At 42.5% G+C, this 20,358-nt stretch overlaps 1 protein-coding gene across 1 annotated transcript in view; it reads right to left on the minus strand.

Moving 5' to 3' along the window:
- Positions 1–20,358, minus strand: part of pcsk5a (proprotein convertase subtilisin/kexin type 5a) — a 41,251-nt gene that overhangs the window by 11,907 nt on the left and 8,986 nt on the right. Inside the window, exons 11-31 of the mRNA XM_005917301.2 lie at positions 19,924–20,044; positions 19,490–19,678; positions 15,721–15,857; positions 15,473–15,595; positions 15,159–15,261; positions 13,265–13,455; positions 12,976–13,060; positions 12,501–12,604; positions 12,236–12,374; positions 11,886–12,001; positions 11,532–11,634; positions 10,528–10,664; positions 9,865–10,065; positions 9,694–9,762; positions 9,496–9,538; positions 9,188–9,330; positions 7,750–7,950; positions 5,063–5,143; positions 4,757–4,955; positions 4,144–4,358; positions 1,323–1,565 (exon numbers count right to left, since the gene is read on the minus strand). Coding sequence (XP_005917363.1) covers positions 1,323–1,565; positions 4,144–4,358; positions 4,757–4,955; positions 5,063–5,143; positions 7,750–7,950; positions 9,188–9,330; positions 9,496–9,538; positions 9,694–9,762; positions 9,865–10,065; positions 10,528–10,664; positions 11,532–11,634; positions 11,886–12,001; positions 12,236–12,374; positions 12,501–12,604; positions 12,976–13,060; positions 13,265–13,455; positions 15,159–15,261; positions 15,473–15,595; positions 15,721–15,857; positions 19,490–19,678; positions 19,924–20,044 — 2,943 coding nt within the window. The remainder of the gene's footprint in view (positions 1–1,322; positions 1,566–4,143; positions 4,359–4,756; positions 4,956–5,062; positions 5,144–7,749; positions 7,951–9,187; positions 9,331–9,495; positions 9,539–9,693; positions 9,763–9,864; positions 10,066–10,527; positions 10,665–11,531; positions 11,635–11,885; positions 12,002–12,235; positions 12,375–12,500; positions 12,605–12,975; positions 13,061–13,264; positions 13,456–15,158; positions 15,262–15,472; positions 15,596–15,720; positions 15,858–19,489; positions 19,679–19,923; positions 20,045–20,358) is intronic.

The following is a 20,358-nucleotide window of genomic DNA, read 5'->3' on the forward strand; positions in this document are numbered from 1 at the left end:
TATATATATATATATATGAAAAATACTGTAAATTTTTCTAAAATACAAGACCTTAGGAACTGCAGAGAGAATAGAGAGAAAACCCCAACAATCAGATGACCCTCTATGTGCAAGCAGTTAGTGGCGACAGTGGGAAAGAAAAACTCCCTTTTAACAGAAAGAAACCTCAGAACCAGGCTCAGGGAGGAGCTGCCATCTGCAGAGGCAGAAGAAGCTTGGAGCTTGAGTTTGGGAGACAAATACTCTCTCTCTTTTTAAATTATGAGTAAAATGTTGCTCTTTTGTTTATTTCTCTTTTGATAAAGCTCAGAGTTATAGATCAGATGACCCTGAACCGTCCTTGAGTCTTCTCTCCTCATCTATTTGCATGCCACTGTTCTTTGTTTTTCTCTCTTGTGAAGTTCTGCTAAAGTCTGTTTGTTGTTTATCATCTCTCTGTGCTCTTCTCTCCTCTCTTCCCTTTCCCCTTACCCCCCCTCCCCCCTCCAGCCGGTCACAGCAGATGGCCACCCTCCCACCCTGAGCTTGGTGCTGCTGGAGGTTTCTTCCTTTTAAAGGGACTTTTTTTTTTGTTTTGTTTTTCGCCCGTCTGCCACCAAGTGCTTGCTGAAGGGGGGATTATTGGATCATTGGGTTTCTATCTATAACGCTGTTATCTTTATACTTAAAATACAGAGTGCCTTTAGATGACTAATGTCATTTAAGCTGATCTGGTGCTCTGTACATTTCATTAAATATAATGGTTTCCACATATTTGGTTCTCAAGCTACAGGATGACCCTTGAAAACATTTTCAGCAACAAAATTAAACTCTGTCCATTTCACCGCACAGCAGACACAGGTACATGCAAGTGGATGCATTTCCGCTGGCAGCTACTTTAAGCAGCAACAAAAGAGGGCATCGCCTACAACATTTTTGCACTTCTGTGTTTTTGAATAGCAAAATCAGAGCGGTGTGTCTTTCTCGAGGGAACTGTCTTTGGCATCTCTCTGCTGTTTTCAAGGTTTGACAGCTGCCTGTTAACCATCTCAGAAGCGCTGCTATTTCAGTCGGGAAACACGCTCAGGCATAGTAGAGAATATAATTGAGAAAATGTATGAAGGGCGCTCTACAGGACAGAAAACACAGCATCAACTTCAGGAGTGATGGGGTTGTCTTTGTCATGCTTTGAACGACTGACGGTCAGAGTGTATAAGAAGAAATAAAAACATAAAGGGGCACGACTTTATGCTGCTGAGGGGAGTCGATCAAATCAAATCAGTCCTGCTCACAAAAAACAAGACAGACGATTTGTGTTTTCTGCTGTGTGATAAAAGTCGTACCTTTACAGTCTCCTGTTATACCATCCATAAAGGTATGGGAGGGACACGCTCCAAGACACGCCCCGTTGTGCAGGGTGGCCTCTGCGTCCGTGCAGGCGTCACAGTCGTTGCTGTTTGGCCCGTCGCACAAAGCGCAGTCCAGGTGGCACTGCAAACACCTCCCTTGCTCTTTGTCCTCAAAGAACCTCTCCGGACAGTCCAGCACGCACAGGCCCTCGTGGAGAAAGTGATACTCCTCACAGCCTGTGCCAAGAACACTCATAAATGCAGGAAGGATTTACTGCATGCATAAGGATCAGAGCCCTGTCATCAGTGCTGGATGTACTTTAACAGATTTTTTTTTCAACATGTGAAGACAAGCAAATCAGCAACTGTTATTCAACAGACAAGGATCAATGTTATCAGCCATGGTTTGGTCCGTATTCAACTGATTCTCCCATTTATAAGTGTTCATGTTTTGCCCGTGTTTTGTTTATGTGCGTTTTGTGTATCAAGGCTCAGGTTGGTTACACCTGTGTTCATTATTTGTACCTATTCTCTGGGTATTTATAGCCCCGCCTCTCCCTCAGTCTCATCAGTCTGTCGGCTGCTTCTATTTTTGCACGTGAGGCGCGGCACAGCTGGAATACACAAACCAGGGTCTGATGAGGACACTGCACCCACTAGTCCTTTGTGTTCACAACTCATTTTAGCCTTTTAGGGTGATCAAATGTGCAATCCAATGCCTGCCCTTCAACATCTGTTCTATGATAAAATCATTTAAAAAAGGTACATCTTGTGACATTGTGCTATGCTGTAAATTCCATTAAAAGTAGAACTGTGTTGTCATGAGCCCTGTTCATTAAACAGGAGGCTTTAACAAAACAATAGAAAGATGATGGAGCTGCGTCACGTGTCAAGATTAATTGATCACTTTAAAATGATGGCTCTGACGCGAGGAGGTGAGGAACTTGAGAAATGAGAAAAAGGCATCCACAGACACACAGAGTCTAAACCTTGTACACGTTGCCCTTAGAAAATTAGTTTGAAAAGGTTTCAAGTAAGCTTATTGTGTGCTTGAATTATTATTTTTATTTCTGACATGAGTTTAACACATCTGGGAGCAAGTCTAATTCTATCAGCCTTATTCTGTCAGGGTTGCCGCTGATGGGGTTACAACTTTTAAGTGACACAGTCGGCATTGTTTGCCACCTTTCTTTCCTGGCATTTAATTGGCATTATAGAGCGAGATTCCTGCCTCGCTTACTGACAGCAGCACATGAAACAGACACACATTCATAGAGCTCTTAAAAAAAGAGAGAGAGAAAAAAAAAATCAAACATACCGTACAGTGCTATTCCTCGCTCACATACTGCTGCTTTGGCTGCAGCCAGTGTGTTGCTTTTAATTTAGGTCTTTTGCTTACTGCCAACAGACTTTGTCCGTGGTTTGCGACTGGTCGTGCTAGCAACACTGCTTTCTTCATGTGCACAAGCTGTGCATGAACTCACAGACAGATTTGTGCAATGGCTGAGCTGGATTGCTGGTGTTAGGGTAAGTGAAACTCTGAGTATGCTAAATTTTTTGATACAAACAATTAATCATTTGGAGTCATATTTCTGATCATCAGCTGATTAAAAGTGCAATGTACCCACATTTTTACCTCTGTTTTGGTCTCCACCATCTACTGAGTTCAGTTCTCAACAGATAACTAAACTACTTTGCTATTTAGTCAACTTTGGGGTGACTTGGTGAAATCGAAACAGCTATAAAACTCTATAAAGTTGCATAGGAAAAAAAGACAATGTTGGGGTAGCGGTAATTAATGATTGTTTGTCTGAGAGATGACACAAAAACTACCTTCTATCTTCTATAAAATCAAAGGTTTTGGCAGCTGGTCTGGAGCATTCAGATGTGTGTTAACACACGACAAGCAGGAAAGTCTACAGCAACAAAAATGACCTTAGAGAAGCAATTGTTGCTGCCCATCATTCAGGGAAGGGCTGTAAAGCCCTTTCCAAACAACTTCAAGTGCATCACTCTGCATCGAGAAGGATCATTCACAAATGGAAAAAACATTCAACACAGGTGCCAATCCTCCCAGGAGTGGATGCTGCAGCAAATTTACCCTAAGGTCAGACTGTGCAACACTCAGACAAAATACAAAAAAACTTGATAGGCCATGCAACAGGACAATGATCCCAAGCACAGCGGCACATCTACAAAAAATGACTGAAAAGGATGAGAATATAAAGCACCTTGAGCTATATAAGTAAAACTGAATTGGATCCCAGTGTTGCAATAGTTCGGCCAAAAATCACATCTCAACTGAAATTTGATGACAGAAACATAAACAAACCCTAATAAATGAAAGCAACAATGTAATGTAAATTTCTCCACAACAATGTGAGAGACTGATACAGTTATATGGAAAATTATTCACTCTTTATTATGAAGTTTTTTTTTAATTATGCCCCGATAAATAAAACATTAAACTTAAAGGTGGTGCACTTTTTTTTCCATGTGATTGTACAACTCAACCTGGGGGAAACCTGACAATGTGTTTGAAATTCTACTGCACTCCAATAGTTATTTAAAGTATTGAACTAAATGGCAACCCCATAGTAAGGCTTTAGGAAAAAATAAATGCTTATAGTTGTAAAGAACATGCTGTACAGGAATCATGCATAATGCTTGCTGTGTTGTAATGCTGCTGGTAATCATATGGAGTCAGTCATGTATGCTGACAAAAGAATAGTAAAAGCACAGAAAGAGCTAAAAGCGGAAGACTGAAAAAGCTCCTACAGCTGAATTTGTCGTAGTTTGCATTGCATTTCTGTACCTGTGCAAACGCCGAGTGGGTCGCACTCCTGGCAGGCTGAGGGGCAGGGTTGGCATTCTCTCTCCTGCACAGTGTGTGCTGGAGGACACTTGTCTACACACTGGTGCTTGTGTAGGAGAAGAGGTTCTTCACAGCTGAGGCAGTGGGTAGCATTCCTCGCACAAGATGCACAGCCAGGTGCACAGCTATGACAAACCTGGCCTGCAGGAAAGCCCCTATTGGAAGCAACACAGAGCTTGATGGACAGGTAGAAAACGCAGGGCAGCACACTTAAAATATACTTTCCATTAGGTTTGTTTTTATTCTGTTATTTGCTTTGTTCTTGCTGCAAACCATGTAGGAATAACATGTACTGGTAAAGGAGGCCACTTAGCAAATAGTAAAAAAAGGTCACATGGTCAGAAAGTTTAAATGAAGCTTCATAGCTTGGAGCTTCAGCAAGATCAATATAGGGTTCTGGCTTTAAGTACATAAAAAATTTAATAGAACATCACGTAGGAAATGTCAAAATCACAGGCATCTTCTGACATTTATTTTTGGCTCGCCAGAAGACGTGCCTCAAACATCTTGTGTGACATTTAGAAGATAGCAGCAATAGGATCGACCTCCTGACCTCACACACTCTTGAACACACTGCCCATCCTGTAGGAACAACTGAGCTTTGCGAGCACTCTGGCAGCGGATGCAGTGCTGAGCGTCCACACACTGCAAACAACCTGCAGGGCACGCCTCGCACACACCGCTCAGCTGACTGGCAATGAAGCCCCCCGGACACTTTAACACACATGTTTGCTGCATGGTCAAAAATCGCCCTGAAGGAAAAATGACAAAAGATGAACGTCATCATTGTTAGCTCAGAGCTCAGACAGCAAGCTGCTGAGGTCTGAAACAGCTTAAAAACAATAAACCAGTGACAAACCTTTTGCACATTTTGTACATTGGTTCTTCTCCGGTCCAGCGCAGGACTCACAGGATGGGTGGCAGTCCTCGCACTCCCCATCTGGAGGGCAACAACACTACAATCATCATAAAGTGTCATCTAACAACACAACACATAACAGACGCAAACTGACCCAGAACCAGGTGTATTTTGCTATTCTGCCCGAAAAACTTCATTCATGTACTGAAAGTGTTCGTTAACAAAATTACGTTTTAATCACTTGAAACCTCAGAGAATGGTTGCCAATCTTGTTATAGACTCATCGGACAGTTTATTAGGCTTACTCGCTAGTACTGGGCTGGACACTTGACCAGCAACAATGCTCAAGCAGGCTACAGCACTTCTCAGTAATGAAGGTGAACTCAGTCTGGGACCAACAAGCATGACGCATTCAAAGTGACTTAAATCAGCTTTCTTCCCCATTCTGATGCTTAGTTTGACCTTCAGCAGGTCATCTTGACCATCTATATATGCCTAAATCCACCGAGTTGCAGATTTGATATCTGCTTTAATAAGCAGTTACAGATATTTAAACATGTGTAGATGTGTACCTAAAAGTGGCCAACAAGTGTATGCGCTGGAAGCTAGAATATTTCGTTTAGTCTAATTCAAACAGTTTATATATTATATAAAACTTGAGCTACCAGCTTATTAGCACAACTGGGTAACTTGGTGAAACTGAAACAGCTACCATCTTTGAAGCTGGTGAGGCTAACACTGTCCAAACTCTTAAAACATCTACAAAGATGTTTTAATTCAATAGATTTTTAGGTCATGTCTGAACAGTAAAAATGTCAAAATATTACTATTTACTGTCAGTGACTTCTACAGTTCTCGTCACAATTTCCTGGAAACTTTTATACTATTTGACAGACCCAGCAAATCTGTGTTCTGTGGTCAGTTTGTATGCTTAGTAATCTTTCATAGCTTCTACTTTTGACTGAAATGCCTCGATCACAACATCCCACATAGCAAAATTGGTATGGCCCAGATCTGGACCACACAATGTGCTTACACATGGCCCACATACCGCAAAGAATGACGGCCCTTTGGTGGCCCAGATCTGGTTTGCCAGAGGTGGCCCACACATGGGCCAGCACAAGGCCAGTTGCAGAGACACTGGTGGTCCTGTGCTGGCCCATGTGTTGATTACCTCTGGCAAACCTGGTTTGGGCCACCAAAGGGCTGTCATTCTTTGCGGTATGTGGGCCATGTGTAAGTTGTGTGCAGCCACGGGCCAGTTGCAGACACACTGCTGGCCCTGTGCTGGCCCAGAACAGTTTCAGCTCTGGCCTCCGATGTCAGCCTAATGTGTACCTTAATAAAGCCATGTAATTACAACATGTGCCGGAACATAATAGCGCAAAAGTAACATGACAACACTCTGTTCAGACAGTGAATGGACTGATTCTTATATAGCGCTTTTCTACTCTCGTGGATTACTCAAAGTTCTCTATACAACATTCACCCAATCACACACTTTGTCTAAACTGAGTGCTTCCTAACTACATTCATACATATTCACACTCTTGACATGCAGACTGGAGGAACCAGGGATTGAACCACTAAGCTTCCGATCAGTAGGTGACCTGTTCTACCTCCTGAACTACAGCCACCCAGTGGTAAACATGAGTAAACCCTTACTAGGTTTTGGATAAAGTGTACACTCAGAAACCTGCATTTGAAACGTTGGCTACTATAGCAGTATAGTATTGCAACATGGCATTTGGGTCTTCTAACTAAAATAGGAAAATAGGAACACATAGGAACATCACTGCCTGACCTGGCCCACGTCTGGTTTACACTCTGCCATGACATCAGTCAGTCAGAAGTGCCAGCTTGATGCCAGGTCCAGGCCAGACCTGTTTTCTATGAGCCTGGGCCACATAAACCAAACCACAATCGGGACAGATATGGCATGCCATCACATAAACAGTGCCATCTACGCCAGGCCTGGCCCATATCTGGATGACATACCATTTACCATGCTAGAAGTCAGCCAGAGGTGCCGGCTTGACACCAGATCCGGGCCAGACCTGCCTGCTATGTGGGATGAATACTGAAACTTTGTTTGTTTGCAAAACATGCAGCTACAGTTCACACAAAGTGGGAAAAAACTAATTCCAACATAATCATGGATAAACCCTTACTTGTCCTTTTGCTTTTTATTTAGATTCAACAGATGATACATTACTCATCTGTCTAACTTATCTAAGCTATCGAAGACTTAAAACCTAAAACGAGTACTCATTTGAAACTTAAATTGAGCTTTGTCACTGCTCAGATTTAAAGTTTGAGAATAACTTTATTTCCCCGTGCTCGTTTTCAATCTTTGTATTAACCTATGCACTTTTCTCAGAGTTATTTAAGTTTCTAATAATTAAGATGTCTTGCCTCAAACTAATTACCATACATTGTTTAAGGTCTGTCAAACTAATTTGCGAAGGGAACAAAATGTTCAACGCACACAATCAATTATTTCTAATTCTGTGTCTGGCTGACATGCATTCTGTTTTTGGGTACTTAAGTTGGTACAGAGTTCAGGGACAGTGGCACACAGACCAATTACCCTCCAAGATTTCTTTTCTGCTCCTGTGAAAGTGCCCAAATCCCTGATTCATTATGGGCGGACAGATGGATTAGTGGAATACAAGTATTAGTCTCACCGCTGAGAAAGGTCTTAATGGGACAGACCTCATGGTCAGACACACACTCTCCATTTTCTAGCGCCTTTCCCTCCTCACACAACAGACAGTCCTCGTCCTCGGGGCCGCTACATGTCACACAGTCCGAGTGACACTCCTCGCAGTTATTGGAGTCTTCATCGCCGTAGAAACCATCCGGACATTCTGAAACGCACTTCCCCTCTGAGGAAAAAAAAACGTAGCCTCTGATAAGTACTTCATGTGATCCAGGTGGGCAGGCTGCACTTTACATTAAAGCAGCCTTCAGCAGTTTCACACATCAGTTTAAAAAGTTTAGAATTACTAAAATACTAAATTACCCAAAGACAGTATCACTATGTATTAATATAATTAATAATATATTAATATATGAAAAAATAAGTAATTTGCATTGGTTTTTAACGATTGCTCTAATAAATGACTAACCATCTGTGAGAAAAAATTTTTTTTTACTGAAGACTGGGAGGACTGGTGAGGTCCAACTGGTCCTTTGTGGATTATTCATGTTGTCTTAAAGCTTTTCTTTCTTTTCTAACTTTCAAAAATTCTAAAATCTGGCCATAGGTGTTTCTTTGTCACCCTGCAACAGATTGGTGACTTGTCCAGGGTGTACTCTGATTCTTGCCCTATGTCAGCTGGGATTGTCACCCTCCATCACACCCTTCATGGGCCTGAGCTGGATAACCGGAAGAAAATGGATCTTATTCATCTTCCAGCTGCTCCCTTTACGAGTCACAGCAGATCACCTGCCTCTCCCTAGAATCCTCTTCTGTCAGACCAACCATCTACATAGCCTCCCTCACTATACTGTATCTAAGAAATGGATGGATATGCCATTTTTATAAAATAATATTTCAGTTTTTGTTTGCTTGTGCACTAATTGACCTATCCAGTTACTTGTCTATTATATTTTCTATCTAGATAGTTATAACACTAAAGCATTTAATGGCACGCATCACAAAAATCCATCTAATCTCATGCTTTACTCTTAAAAAATGATTTCATATGTCATTGCAAATAAAATGATGACAGGGTCTCTGTCCATGCTGATAACTTATAGCACTTCAATAACGATGATGTAAATAATCCTTTACAAACTCCAAAAATATTTATCTCCAAAATTGCTGATGTAAGTAATTTAATTACATGAAGGTTCCATATAATTCTGTTACATACTTACAATGTAAAAATGTTACATTTAATGGAATCTGGTCGAATGAAATGTAAATTGTAAATTGATTTGTATGCATTTAGTTTATACTGAGCATATTTTCCTGTATGAATAATTATTTGAATGAATAATGAATTTGATTTTATAGATTTTAGTTGCATTTTGTGCAAAATGATTGTTTCAGTGTTTATATGGGCAAAAAAATTCTTTGAGTGTAGCTTCACGTCTTACCCAACGAGGGCAAATTACCTAATAAGAAGAGGTCGCTCTCACACCAGTAGCACTCGTGTTCATCGCAGCTCACGCAGTTGTCGTCACACGGGATGCAGGTCATTTCTTCTTCTACGCTGTACGTCTTAGCTGGGCAGTTTTTGTAGCAGCCATCCTGGAAACTGACGACAAAAAGCAACGGTTGATGTTTGCATCACACACAAACATGAACTCTACTCTCACTGCCAGCGGAGGTCTTTTGCATTAGCTCAGAGATTAAATGAAAGAGAAAAGTGAGCCCAGAATGGCGAGATCACACACGGTGAGAGCGAGGCACACAGCCTTACTTGTAAAAGCCCTCAATGCAGGACAGACAATGCCTGGGGTTATCTGTCAAAAGCAGACAAAAAAAAAGAAAAAGAAAAATTCAGCCACCTTTTTTTTTTTTAAGGGGACCTACAGGGGCGGGGACACCTTAATCTTTTTCCACTGTGGGCGACATTCATTTGGGAAAACTTTATTATGGCTACTGGGTCGTGACTTACACAGGACACACTTCTTGCAGCCTTGCTCGCAGGCCATGCAGTCATCATAATCTGGGTCCTCCACCTCACCTGAGAAAGGAGACAGAGAGCGGAGGGTGAGAGCACGAGGTCAGTGTGGACAGGTGTGAAACAACGCTCCTTAAACACTCCTCAACATGCAACCTTGCTTACCTTCCCCACACTCCAGCTTAACACAGGATCCATCAGAGACATAGTAGGAGGCGTTACACTTCAGGCAGTGGTTGGGGCCTGTGCAGAGTCGGCAGTGGTCTACACAGGGCTCGCAGGTCCTCTGCTTGGTGTGGTAGAAAGCCTCAGGACAGGCGTCCAGACACATGCCTTTATAGAGGTAACGCTCCACCTTAAACTTATCTGGAGAATAAACAGCAATTTCACTAGAAAGCCACGTCTGTAGTTAGGTTTGAGGCCATTTCTTTAAGAGAATGGTGAATGGACTAAGCATTAATCTGTGGCTGGGGTTTGGGGAAGGCCTCAGTGAGGACTGCCTGCGGCTCACGGGGCCTCCAGATGGATTCATGAAGAGTGTGAGAAACAATAAAGACAGAGTCAGGGAGGGTGGCGCATGAAAATGAGGATGAACCCGTTTGTACACCTGTACATGGTGTGCACCATGCCTCTCACTTCATGACAGCTGGGATAGGCTCCAGCCTAAATCTCAAAGTTTTAGTGTAGCCCTTGGGGAGTTTGTGGCTTTATATTTACAAAATATCATTTTTCCTTCCTTTTCATCTTTTTAATGTCTCAGCCCGTTTTCCATTCACATACTGCACACACCACGTCACACTTACCGCGAGCTGCTCATTTCGTACTCACCGGTGTCACAGCTCGTGCAGTTGGCTGGCCCCGCGTCCACACACGTGGCACAGGTGTGGTCGCACAGGTGACACTGGCCACCCGACTGGTACTTCCCACTGGCGCATCCCACCACACAGCGGCCCTCATCCAGAGCCCTGCAGCAGGCAACATCAACATCACAAAATCAACACATATGAATTATAAGTATGTAAATGAGCTGAACTCATTTAAATCCCAGCGTGTACCATATGGTGCATTTACACAGATGTAGCTGGATGTGCCGACAAAGGGAGGAGGAGAAGAAAGGGTGGGAATGTTGGCTGAAATGTGGGTAATGTGGGAGTCTTTTTTTTTGACATTTTATCCATGAGGAGCATCAGGGAAACATCTGGTCAGCAGCATGACAACAATAGCCACGAGCTGTATGCTTCATTCATGACAAGAAGTGAAATCCTTTTACAGATGCTATCTCCCTCACAGAGCTCCCTCCAATCATGGAGTCAGAACTTGGATAACAGGAACAGAAAGGGTGATAGGATGATGCTTATCATTAAGTAATTAAGTGTTAAGGTACAGTTTCCTTGAGACCATAAACGGCACATTTTGTGCTTTATTTATATTTTGCCCCAAGTGGGCAGCTTGGGTGGAGTACATCTGTAGTTTGTGAGGGCTGCCTGAACCCAGAGTTAGTCAGTTTGCAGTGGCACCTCTCAGGTTGAAGCTTTGAAACAGACACCTTCTTTTTTTGTGCTATTTTTACGTTAAAATAAAAAGAAATAATTATTTATCGAGAGGTTTGATGGATATATATATATATAAAAATCACCCTGTCATAAGTGTTTCAGCTGTATACCAAGGCTTATTTCATCATATTACATAGAAAGAATCAATGTCGTACTAGCTTGCAAACAATGGCAATAACAATTCATCGGGGAAATATTATTTCAGGCTCACACCCAGCGAAATATCATGTATTATAGAGAAACAGTGGCATGCACTCAATCTAAAACAGTCCAGCTCACTGTGAAGAAATACAGCTGATGCAGTCTTTGCTTTGCGGCCCTGTGCACTTCAGGCACGTTGCGTGGCACGCGTGGCACTCCCCGTTACTGTCCTGGTACTCTCCTGTTAGACAGAAAGCAGGAGAAGCACACTGACTCAGAAATGAATAACCATCTGAGGTGCAGAGGTGGTTTTCATGTGCCACGGCTGAATGACTTCTGGTTTAACAAAAAAAATCTGAATGACTCAGAGATGGGAATGCATATTTCATGCTAAACTGACACATATTAATGGATTTTGCTTCTGTGTTAAATATCATTTAAATTTATGAACCAAACATGTCAAGAATAAAACGTGGAAGACGGCCGACCGACCGTCCGTGCACTCGGTGTCAGCAGCACACGCTCCCCTCTGCAGGCTGTGACCGCTGGAACAGCTGCTGCAGTTCCATTGGCTCGGCCCCACACAGGTGAGACAGCTGGCGTCACACCTGAAGAGAGGAGCACAGAGAGTGAACAAGTGAACCCTTCACACAAAAATCCTGACCACACAAAACACACACACAGAAAAAATAACTAAACCCCACTCCATACAGGCGCACAGCAACAACAAACACGAGTGCCAAAACAAGCACAAACACACGTGGAAGCCAACCACCAGAATAAGGCCTGCCACCAGCAGATAAACAAACCTCCCACACCTGAACACACACCAGTGAGCTCACCTCCTACATATCCTGTGCCCATCAGCTATCTCTGGGTTTGGTTCTGTGGCGTAGAAGCCAGCACTGCAGGAGGACACGCACCTCCACTCCTCCATCAAGTAGCCTTCTGCACAAGTGTTGCACGCCTCAACACCTGCACCTGGTGCAGCATGAGGCAGACACACACACACTTAACTGGATTACTGGATAAAGGACATAAAGGAGCAATGCAAACGGCAGCAGTAAAAAACAAAAACAAAATGTGACTTTTGACCCCTGCTCTCACCTGCACAGGTAGCGCAGGCCTGGTGACAAGGCTTGCACGCGACTTCCTGCGGGTCATGGTAGAATCCGGCTGCGCAGCTCCGCTGGCACCGGTTCCCCTGTAGACTAGAGAGGATGGAGCGAGCATGTGGCACCGTGACACACACAGTCAATCATGTGACACCAAAACGGATGAGTCACTGCTTTCATCCCACAGCAACACCACCACAAACACTTGGTGAACTGAGTCAGTGAAAGCTTTATTCCGGAAACTTCGAACTCTTTGTCCGAGATGTTTTGTCCTTTCAAGTAGCGATACAGCAAAGTGTCGATTAAGATAAACTTATCTTTCTAGAAATGTTATGATTCTGCTGAGGGTTTGTGTTTGTGTGTTTGCTCGCGTGTGTGAGGAGAATCAGTATTCTCAGAGGCTTAGGGGAGAAGGAGTGGTGTTTACCGAGCAGTTAATTTGAGCATCATCAGAGAGTTTGTTTCACCTTGTGTGTGGTTTGCATTCTGTGCAGATGCTGTAGGAGGTGCACTTCAAGCAGTTTTCACTGCACTTTCTGCACATGTTTGCATCTGTGGGGAAATCAAACAATACGCATGGAGTATACACATCAGAGCCATTAATCAATCTTACTCACATACCTTCAACTGCAGTTATGTCAACTGACTATTCATTAGTGCAGCTGCATTCAAACCGCTCCTCTGTAACCCAGTCAAGGATTTTTTTTCTTCTGCCGCATTAATTTAATCACAAATATTTCACAAAACAGAACCAACCGTGGTCGAGGTAGTAGTTTTCCCCACAGATCGCTGTGCAGGTATTGGTCCCCTCAGTCAGGTGATGGCCAGGCTGACAGGAAGTGCACTGGTCACTCCGACTTCCAGTGCAGCTCTCACAGGAGGCGTAGCACCTCTTACAACGCCGACGGTCACCCCAGAATCCCCTGGGACATCCTGATACGCACAACCTATCGGACAGCCATGAACCAGAGGACACAGAGGACGAGAGGTGTTGCTATTGATTCGGAGTGGAAAAAATTATATTGCGGGTCAATTTTTGAGATGAGGACACACTCAAATAAAAACTATTTTTCACCCTCAATAAGCATGAAGCAATAATTTTGACTGAAATAAAACTGAAATATGTAGAATCAAAGATTTATTTATTCAAGTAATTAATAATTAAGAAAATGTGCTTGCTATAAACTGAATGTATACAAATGGAGTTATCTTAATTTGACCGGATTCCATTAAACGGAAATTTAACATTGTATTATGTAACAAAATTACATGGAAAATGTACATGGAAATAAATTAGATAATTTAATTTGAACAAATATTTGTTTTTAGTACAATGAAAAGCAAAAGTAATTCATAAAACCCCCAAACTACCAAGGACAGAATTAGCAGACCCCTGATGCTCAGCCATGTGTCCTTTTTGCTGGATAACAGCCTGAAGTTTTCAGCAAATCTCACACTCGTCTCCTGAGCAACCCCAGCCCATTCTTCTTTGGCGAGTCTCTCAAGCTCCTCCAGATTTCATGATCTTGTGGCACCGACCTGGAGCTACAGATTTTCAGATCTGTCAGGCTCTGTGCAGACCAGTCAGTAACCGTCACTTTGGTCTCCTTGTTTTTTAACATGACAATGACTCAAAACATGTGTCGGGCCTGGTGAAGGAGTCATTGTCATGTTAAAAAACAGCAATGATGCAGACCCAGTTTTGCTGCTGACTACTTGAGGTTTTCTTCCAAGATGGTCAAACATCCTTCTTTCTTTGTAACTTCTTCCACCTTGATGAGATTCCCAGTTCCAGACACACTGAAGCATCTCCTGCCACCATGTTTTAACTGTCAGGATGGTATTCTTTTGGTTGTTTGCCTCTCTTGTCTTTCTCCACACATAAGCAACATCTATGTGGCCAAAGAGCTCAAGTATCAACTCACCTGACCAAAGGATGCCCGTCCAGTATGCATAGTCTTTCTCCAGGTTGTCCTTAGCATACTTCAGTCTGGCTTGAAGGTTTCTCTTCTGCGGCAGTGAAGTTATGCTTGGTCTGCAACCTCATGGCCCACTCCCGTGCCTAGTTCTAGTCACTGTCCCTTTTGAGACTATAATTCCTGATTTGGCTATTAGTTATTGATTAGAGTCTTTGCAGTTATTCTGGAGTCTCTCGCTAGTTTTCTTTCCAGGATCTTTGAAATATTTTGTTTGCTACATCTGCCAGATGTGTGGCTCTCTTTGAATGACACTCCAGTCACTGACACTCTAGAAAGGCTGTGATAACTTTGCATATCCATAAAGTTAAGCTATAAAGTTAAACCACATCAGTGGTTTGTGCTGTGACTCAATGAAAAGGTCAGTTTTTCAGGGGGCTAACAAAAGAATTCATGCTTTTGAAGAAAACCAGTATGTTTAGAAATGCTCTGTCTAAAAAAAACAAAGAAAAACCTAAACTGAGAAATTTTTGACAAAAACATAAAATTTCATAAGGGGGAGGGGCATAGTAATTTTGTCCTCATGTGTAAATTACAATCATAGCCACAGAAACCTGTGAACTTCAACAACGATTTGACACAATATAAAAACCCGACTCATTTTTTAAAAGCATATTGTGTGAGCCACATACTGTGGATCTGCCAATAGCTCTGTGCTGTGTAGTCATGCTAACCTTGTGTTGTTCTTGAACTTGAGAAAAAAGTGCAAGCATGTGACACACTGCTGCGGGCCTGGCCCCTCACAGCCATCATCATTGCATTCTGGGTCGCAGGGTCCTGCAAGGGTGAACACTCGCAAAGTCACAGCAGCATCACGTCACATCACAAGAGAGAAGTTATTCAGACTGCTGATTTTATTCTGTATTTATGTAAGAGCCTGCCACATTAAGCATACATCGCATCCCAGTTCATTAAGCTGCTGACTGAGAGGCCGGAGATAGAACAAGGGAAAGCTTAGTACTATCAAGATGCAGGGTGTATGACTCACCGCTGTATTCTTCGCTTAGATCGCTATCCGTCGGAATCTCAGCTGATCTGGCTCGCTCGCGGTGCGCAGGATACGGGCGCTCCGCTGTGCCATAAATCACCAGGGACCACTTCTCCAGCACCCCTGTGAAACAGCAGAGAGATAAGAGGCTTTGTCCCGCGAGGCCCAGCCCTGTATTTTAACTGCAGCGAGCCGAGGTTCAGTGCATGTTTCATAATATTGAGACGTTACAAAGAGGAAGAGCAGACCTAGTTTGGAGCCGTCTTTCTTCTGAGAGGGAGTATCCTGGATTTTCAAAGTCCATTCCCCCGCTGCCTGCTCCCCCCAGCAGTGAGCTGTCATGAATTCCCAGTTCTGAAATCCCTCGGTGGAGTTGTCGAGAGGCCTAAACGAAAACATTACATAATCGTGCTCACGCTGCTGCTTCGTCTACTACTCGTTATATGATGATTTAAGGGATGTGTTTGCTAAAGACACAAAAGCAAAATCACCTTAATTTTTTCAGCTTTATCTGAATCAAAGATAGGAAACATGCTTCGCTTCAGGAGGGCAAACCGGGTACGTGACAAATCCCTGTGTTGTGTTCTTATTCATGGCTCATAAATACATTACAGCTTCAGCTTTTTGTAAATGATTTATACATTCATATGAAAAAGCAAGCTCATCCCCTAGAAAACGCTATAGAATAAAATAGAAGCAATAAACATTCAGTCCTGTATGAAGGGCAAATAAGAAAGATGCAGTCCTGTTTTCTAGTCATTTTCACATTTTAAAAAAATCAGTCAATCACATGGAAAAAATCTAATCGTCACAGTCCCTCTTGTCCTCCTGTGCTGACCTGTAATCCATCTTTTCTGCTTCCTGCGTGTTTTTTTTTAATCTCTCCTCTCTCTCTGTGTATGAGTGTGGCCTTACCTGAAAAAGACTTTCAGAGCATATGTTGCTCTAAAAACCTGTATATACCTCTCAGCACTGATGGTACCTATCCAGATGTGCAACCTGCCAATTCCATAGGCGCTGATGCACACCCCATAACTATCAGAGATGCAGGCTTTTGAACTGAGCGCTGATAACAAGCTGGACGGTCTCTCGCCTCTTTAGTCCATGTTCATGTTTTTCAAAAGGAATTTCAATTCATCTGACCACAGAGCAGTTTTCCACTTTGCCTCAGTCCATTTTAAATCAGCTTTGGCTCAGAGAAGACGGGCAACATTTCTGGATCATCTTCACATATGGTTTCTTCTTTAACGGGCATTTGTGGATGGCACAGCAAACTGTTCACAGACATCAATTTCTCCAAGTCTTCCTGAGCCCATGCAGACATTTCCATGACAGCATGATGCCCGTCTTTAATGCCGGGGGGGCATCCAATGTGGATTTTGGTCCTTCTCCAGATCCCTGGGAACTTTTGATGATGTCTTCACGATTTTATGTTGAAAATGTTATGTTTATTATCCAATTGTTCCACAATTTGCCTACTAAACCACTCATCTTTACTTCTGAGAGACTGCTTCTGCCATCATGCTACTGACCATTTAGCCTAATTAGTTGTAACAGCTGTTTCTTTTTAGTACAACTTGCTTTTCCATAGTTTTGGTCCTTTTGTACCAACTTTTTTGAGACTTGTTGCTGCCATCGCATTCAAAATTGCTGACATAATTCATGAAATAGTAAAATTTCTCACTTTTAGATGTTTTCTGTGTTCAACTGTGGCTAATGTGTGGACTTACAACATCTGGAAATTATTCTGTTTTTATTGAACTTGTACCTGACCTCTCGCATTGTTAAAGACTGTTGATTACTTCATCTGCATTAGAGATTTCTTCTGAAAACCTTAATAGATACCTATGGTCAGGTATAAGCCAAGGTCTAAACTGTTCTTTAACACTTGGAAACACTTGGAGGAAAAAAAACTTAAACTTAACTTAAATAGATTTATAAATTATTGTACATAAATTAGTCTGTTGTCTGGAAAATCATTGTGAGGTACTAATTTGAAATAAAAAACGACACTTAATTGTTTTCGACAAGCATATAAAGAAAGACCAGGATTTTTGGAATCACATACACTTCACAGACAAATCACAGACAGAAGGCAAAAAGTGAATTCTGGTCCAGATCGTATCAGCACAGATTAGACTGGAGTCATGTCTAAATGCCCTTTGAGGAAGATTGGGAACAGGCAAGTTAAGAAAGCCTTCAAATATTTTCCAATTAAAGGAATTTTGCATATAAGGCTGGTGAAAAATGCCAAAGACTGTAAACAATGATACAAACCAGCAACAAGGAGGAAATTAAGCCTGTAATGGTAAGGGTGCGTTTACTTTTTTCCATGGAATAATATTAGATCTGTGATTTTTCTGTAGTGTCAAAAAATGAGTCTAATTATTTAAGATAAAATAAGCACCATGACTGCTCCTTTATTTCCTATGATGTCACCACAGCACATGGATCCTCATTGATTTGGCACAGATAACTGCCTTGAGGTGACTGTTGTTATGATTTGTTGTTCTAAAATTGAATTTTGCACAATGTGTACAAGCTTGTAACCGGGGATTTTTCACGTGTAAGGCAAACACATTAACCACTACACTATAGTCACGCTGCCCATCCATCCATCCATTGTTTTCTGCTTATCCTTGTCAGGGTCACAAGGAGGCTGGAGCCTATCCCAGCCACCATAGGGCAGGAGGCAGGGTACACCCTGGACAGGTCGAGACAGGCAACCATTCACAGTCACATTCACTCCTATGGGCAATTTAGAATGACCCATTAACTTAACCCCATTAACTGAGTGTGTAAAACTTGGTTGGGTCTGTGTTTCCACAAGCCCCGCTAGTTTAGAGACTTATTCCTCATGAAGAACGCAAGACATAACAGAACAACCAACTCGCTAACGAGGGAAGTTTGGGTCAGAACCAGCTCTTGGAGCTCACGCTCCTCACCTGACTCCAGCCCAAATCCTTCCAAGAGCAGCTTCCCTCGCAGCTATTTATTGACAAACTGTTACAATACACATCACAGCAAAAGCACCCCCCCTCGTAAGACCCCTCTCGGTTACAAAGACAATGTGTGTGTGTATGTGTATGCATGTGCAAGAACATGTGTGTGTGTGTGTTTGTCTCTGTATGCACGACTTCCTGCTCACCAAAAGGATCATAAAAGCAGGAAGCAACATCACAAGAAACTGATCTGTCAGATAGGAAGTATCAGCAATAAAACCTCCCCAGCACAGAGTGGCTGGAGAGGTGGTCAGAGAGAAAGGAATGTCTTGACCCTATAGATTGTACTAAGACTTTACAAATTTAAGAAACACAATGACAACATTCAAGAATTAGACTTAACAGTTACTGTGATCATTAAATGCCATCTTATGTGCTGATTGTTCGATACCAGCTAATACCTTGATGCCGCACTAATTATTACCTTTTAGAAAACAAAGATCAAAAGCGTCATGAAAGTAGAATATGAGCAATTAAAATCATCCCTTTATTTGTATTTTTAAATGGTCGGTGAAGACTTATAGCTTAACACCTCTAGCGGTTGCACAGCAACTGGCTAAATACTCCAGTCTCCTTGCCATCCAGTCACGAACTCTCTGTCTGTTGTTTGGTGCTTCACAGGCGGTGCGCTTCAGTTTTTTTGTTTTTTTTTTAACCTTTTCACTGAAAACAACAGCCCACTCCTGCTTGTAACTTTGCTGGTGAGAGCAGTTAATAGGAAACCAAAACAGTAAGGTTGCAAGTGGAAACCAAAAGGATGAGCTCAAAGACATCAAAATGATCAAGGGGCTGTAGATACAGTGACCACTCAAGTACTGATTACAGCAGCTTTAAATAGTATCTCAGGAAAGGTGAAGTTGATACTTTTAACAGGTATGTTTTATATTTCGGTGTTATATATTTCAAAAAGTACCATTATTCCTTTAATTTAACAAATGTGTCAAACTCAAACATTTGGCTTTTGAAGGATTTGATGTTTATCAGGTAATCTGCAGAAACCGTCGCTCTCGGTTACCTGTTTGCCAGCAGCTGCGATGTGGTGCCCAAAGGTGACGTGAGGGTGATGGAGAGATCACCACGGCGACCGTGGCTTATGTTAACCCGGACCACGACGTGCTCCACATAAGCGACGTGCTGCGGGGCCTTGCTGGAGCAGCCTGTAGTCTCATGCACAGACATTAGCACTGAGCCCGGATGAATAAGTCTGTCATGAGAGAAAAGAGAAAAAAGAGACGCAGGGAGTAGTGGAGATAAAAGAACAGACGGAAAACAAGAAGCGCAAGAGAAAGTTACGAGGAGAGCCGCGGTAAGGAAAATGACACCCATTAAAGTACGACCGCGAATCAGTGTGAAAGAAATCAATTCCAGAAGAGAGACAGAAATAGATAACGTGTGATAAAAGGGGAGGAATCAAGGAAAGCCCTGAGTCGAAGCAGAAATCTCTGATACCTGCTCAGCTGGATGGCAGCCTCCTCCGCACATTCATGCTGTGAGGGGACTTGTTTCCAGCGCTCTGCCTCCTTCACCATGCTCTCAGCATCCAGCAGGCCAAAGCCGTACAGGTGGCTCACTAACAGACACCAGCACATCCCCAAACACACACACTGCACATTAGCCGGGGCATAGAGAAGGCACTGTAGCTTATAAATGACTTCACACACTCCCGAGACTTTGTAGGCGTTTATCGCTCTTCTGCTCACAGTACCTCATTAGTTTGTATGCTCGCTGCTTTATAGTTCCCCCAAAAAAGAGCTGAGAGGAACATTTACTAAAATATGCTTATCAAGTCAGGGGATTCTTCTTTTTTATTTATTTATTTATTTTTGGCTGGCAAATATTAAAATAGACAATGTGGAATTAGAAAATCAGCAGAGATCCGATGGG

The sequence above is a fragment of the Haplochromis burtoni genome, unplaced genomic scaffold, assembly GCF_018398535.1.
Source record: "Haplochromis burtoni strain Fernald_Lab_line unplaced genomic scaffold, NCSU_Asbu1 Contig_23, whole genome shotgun sequence".
Taxonomy (NCBI): Eukaryota; Metazoa; Chordata; class Actinopteri; order Cichliformes; family Cichlidae; genus Haplochromis; species Haplochromis burtoni.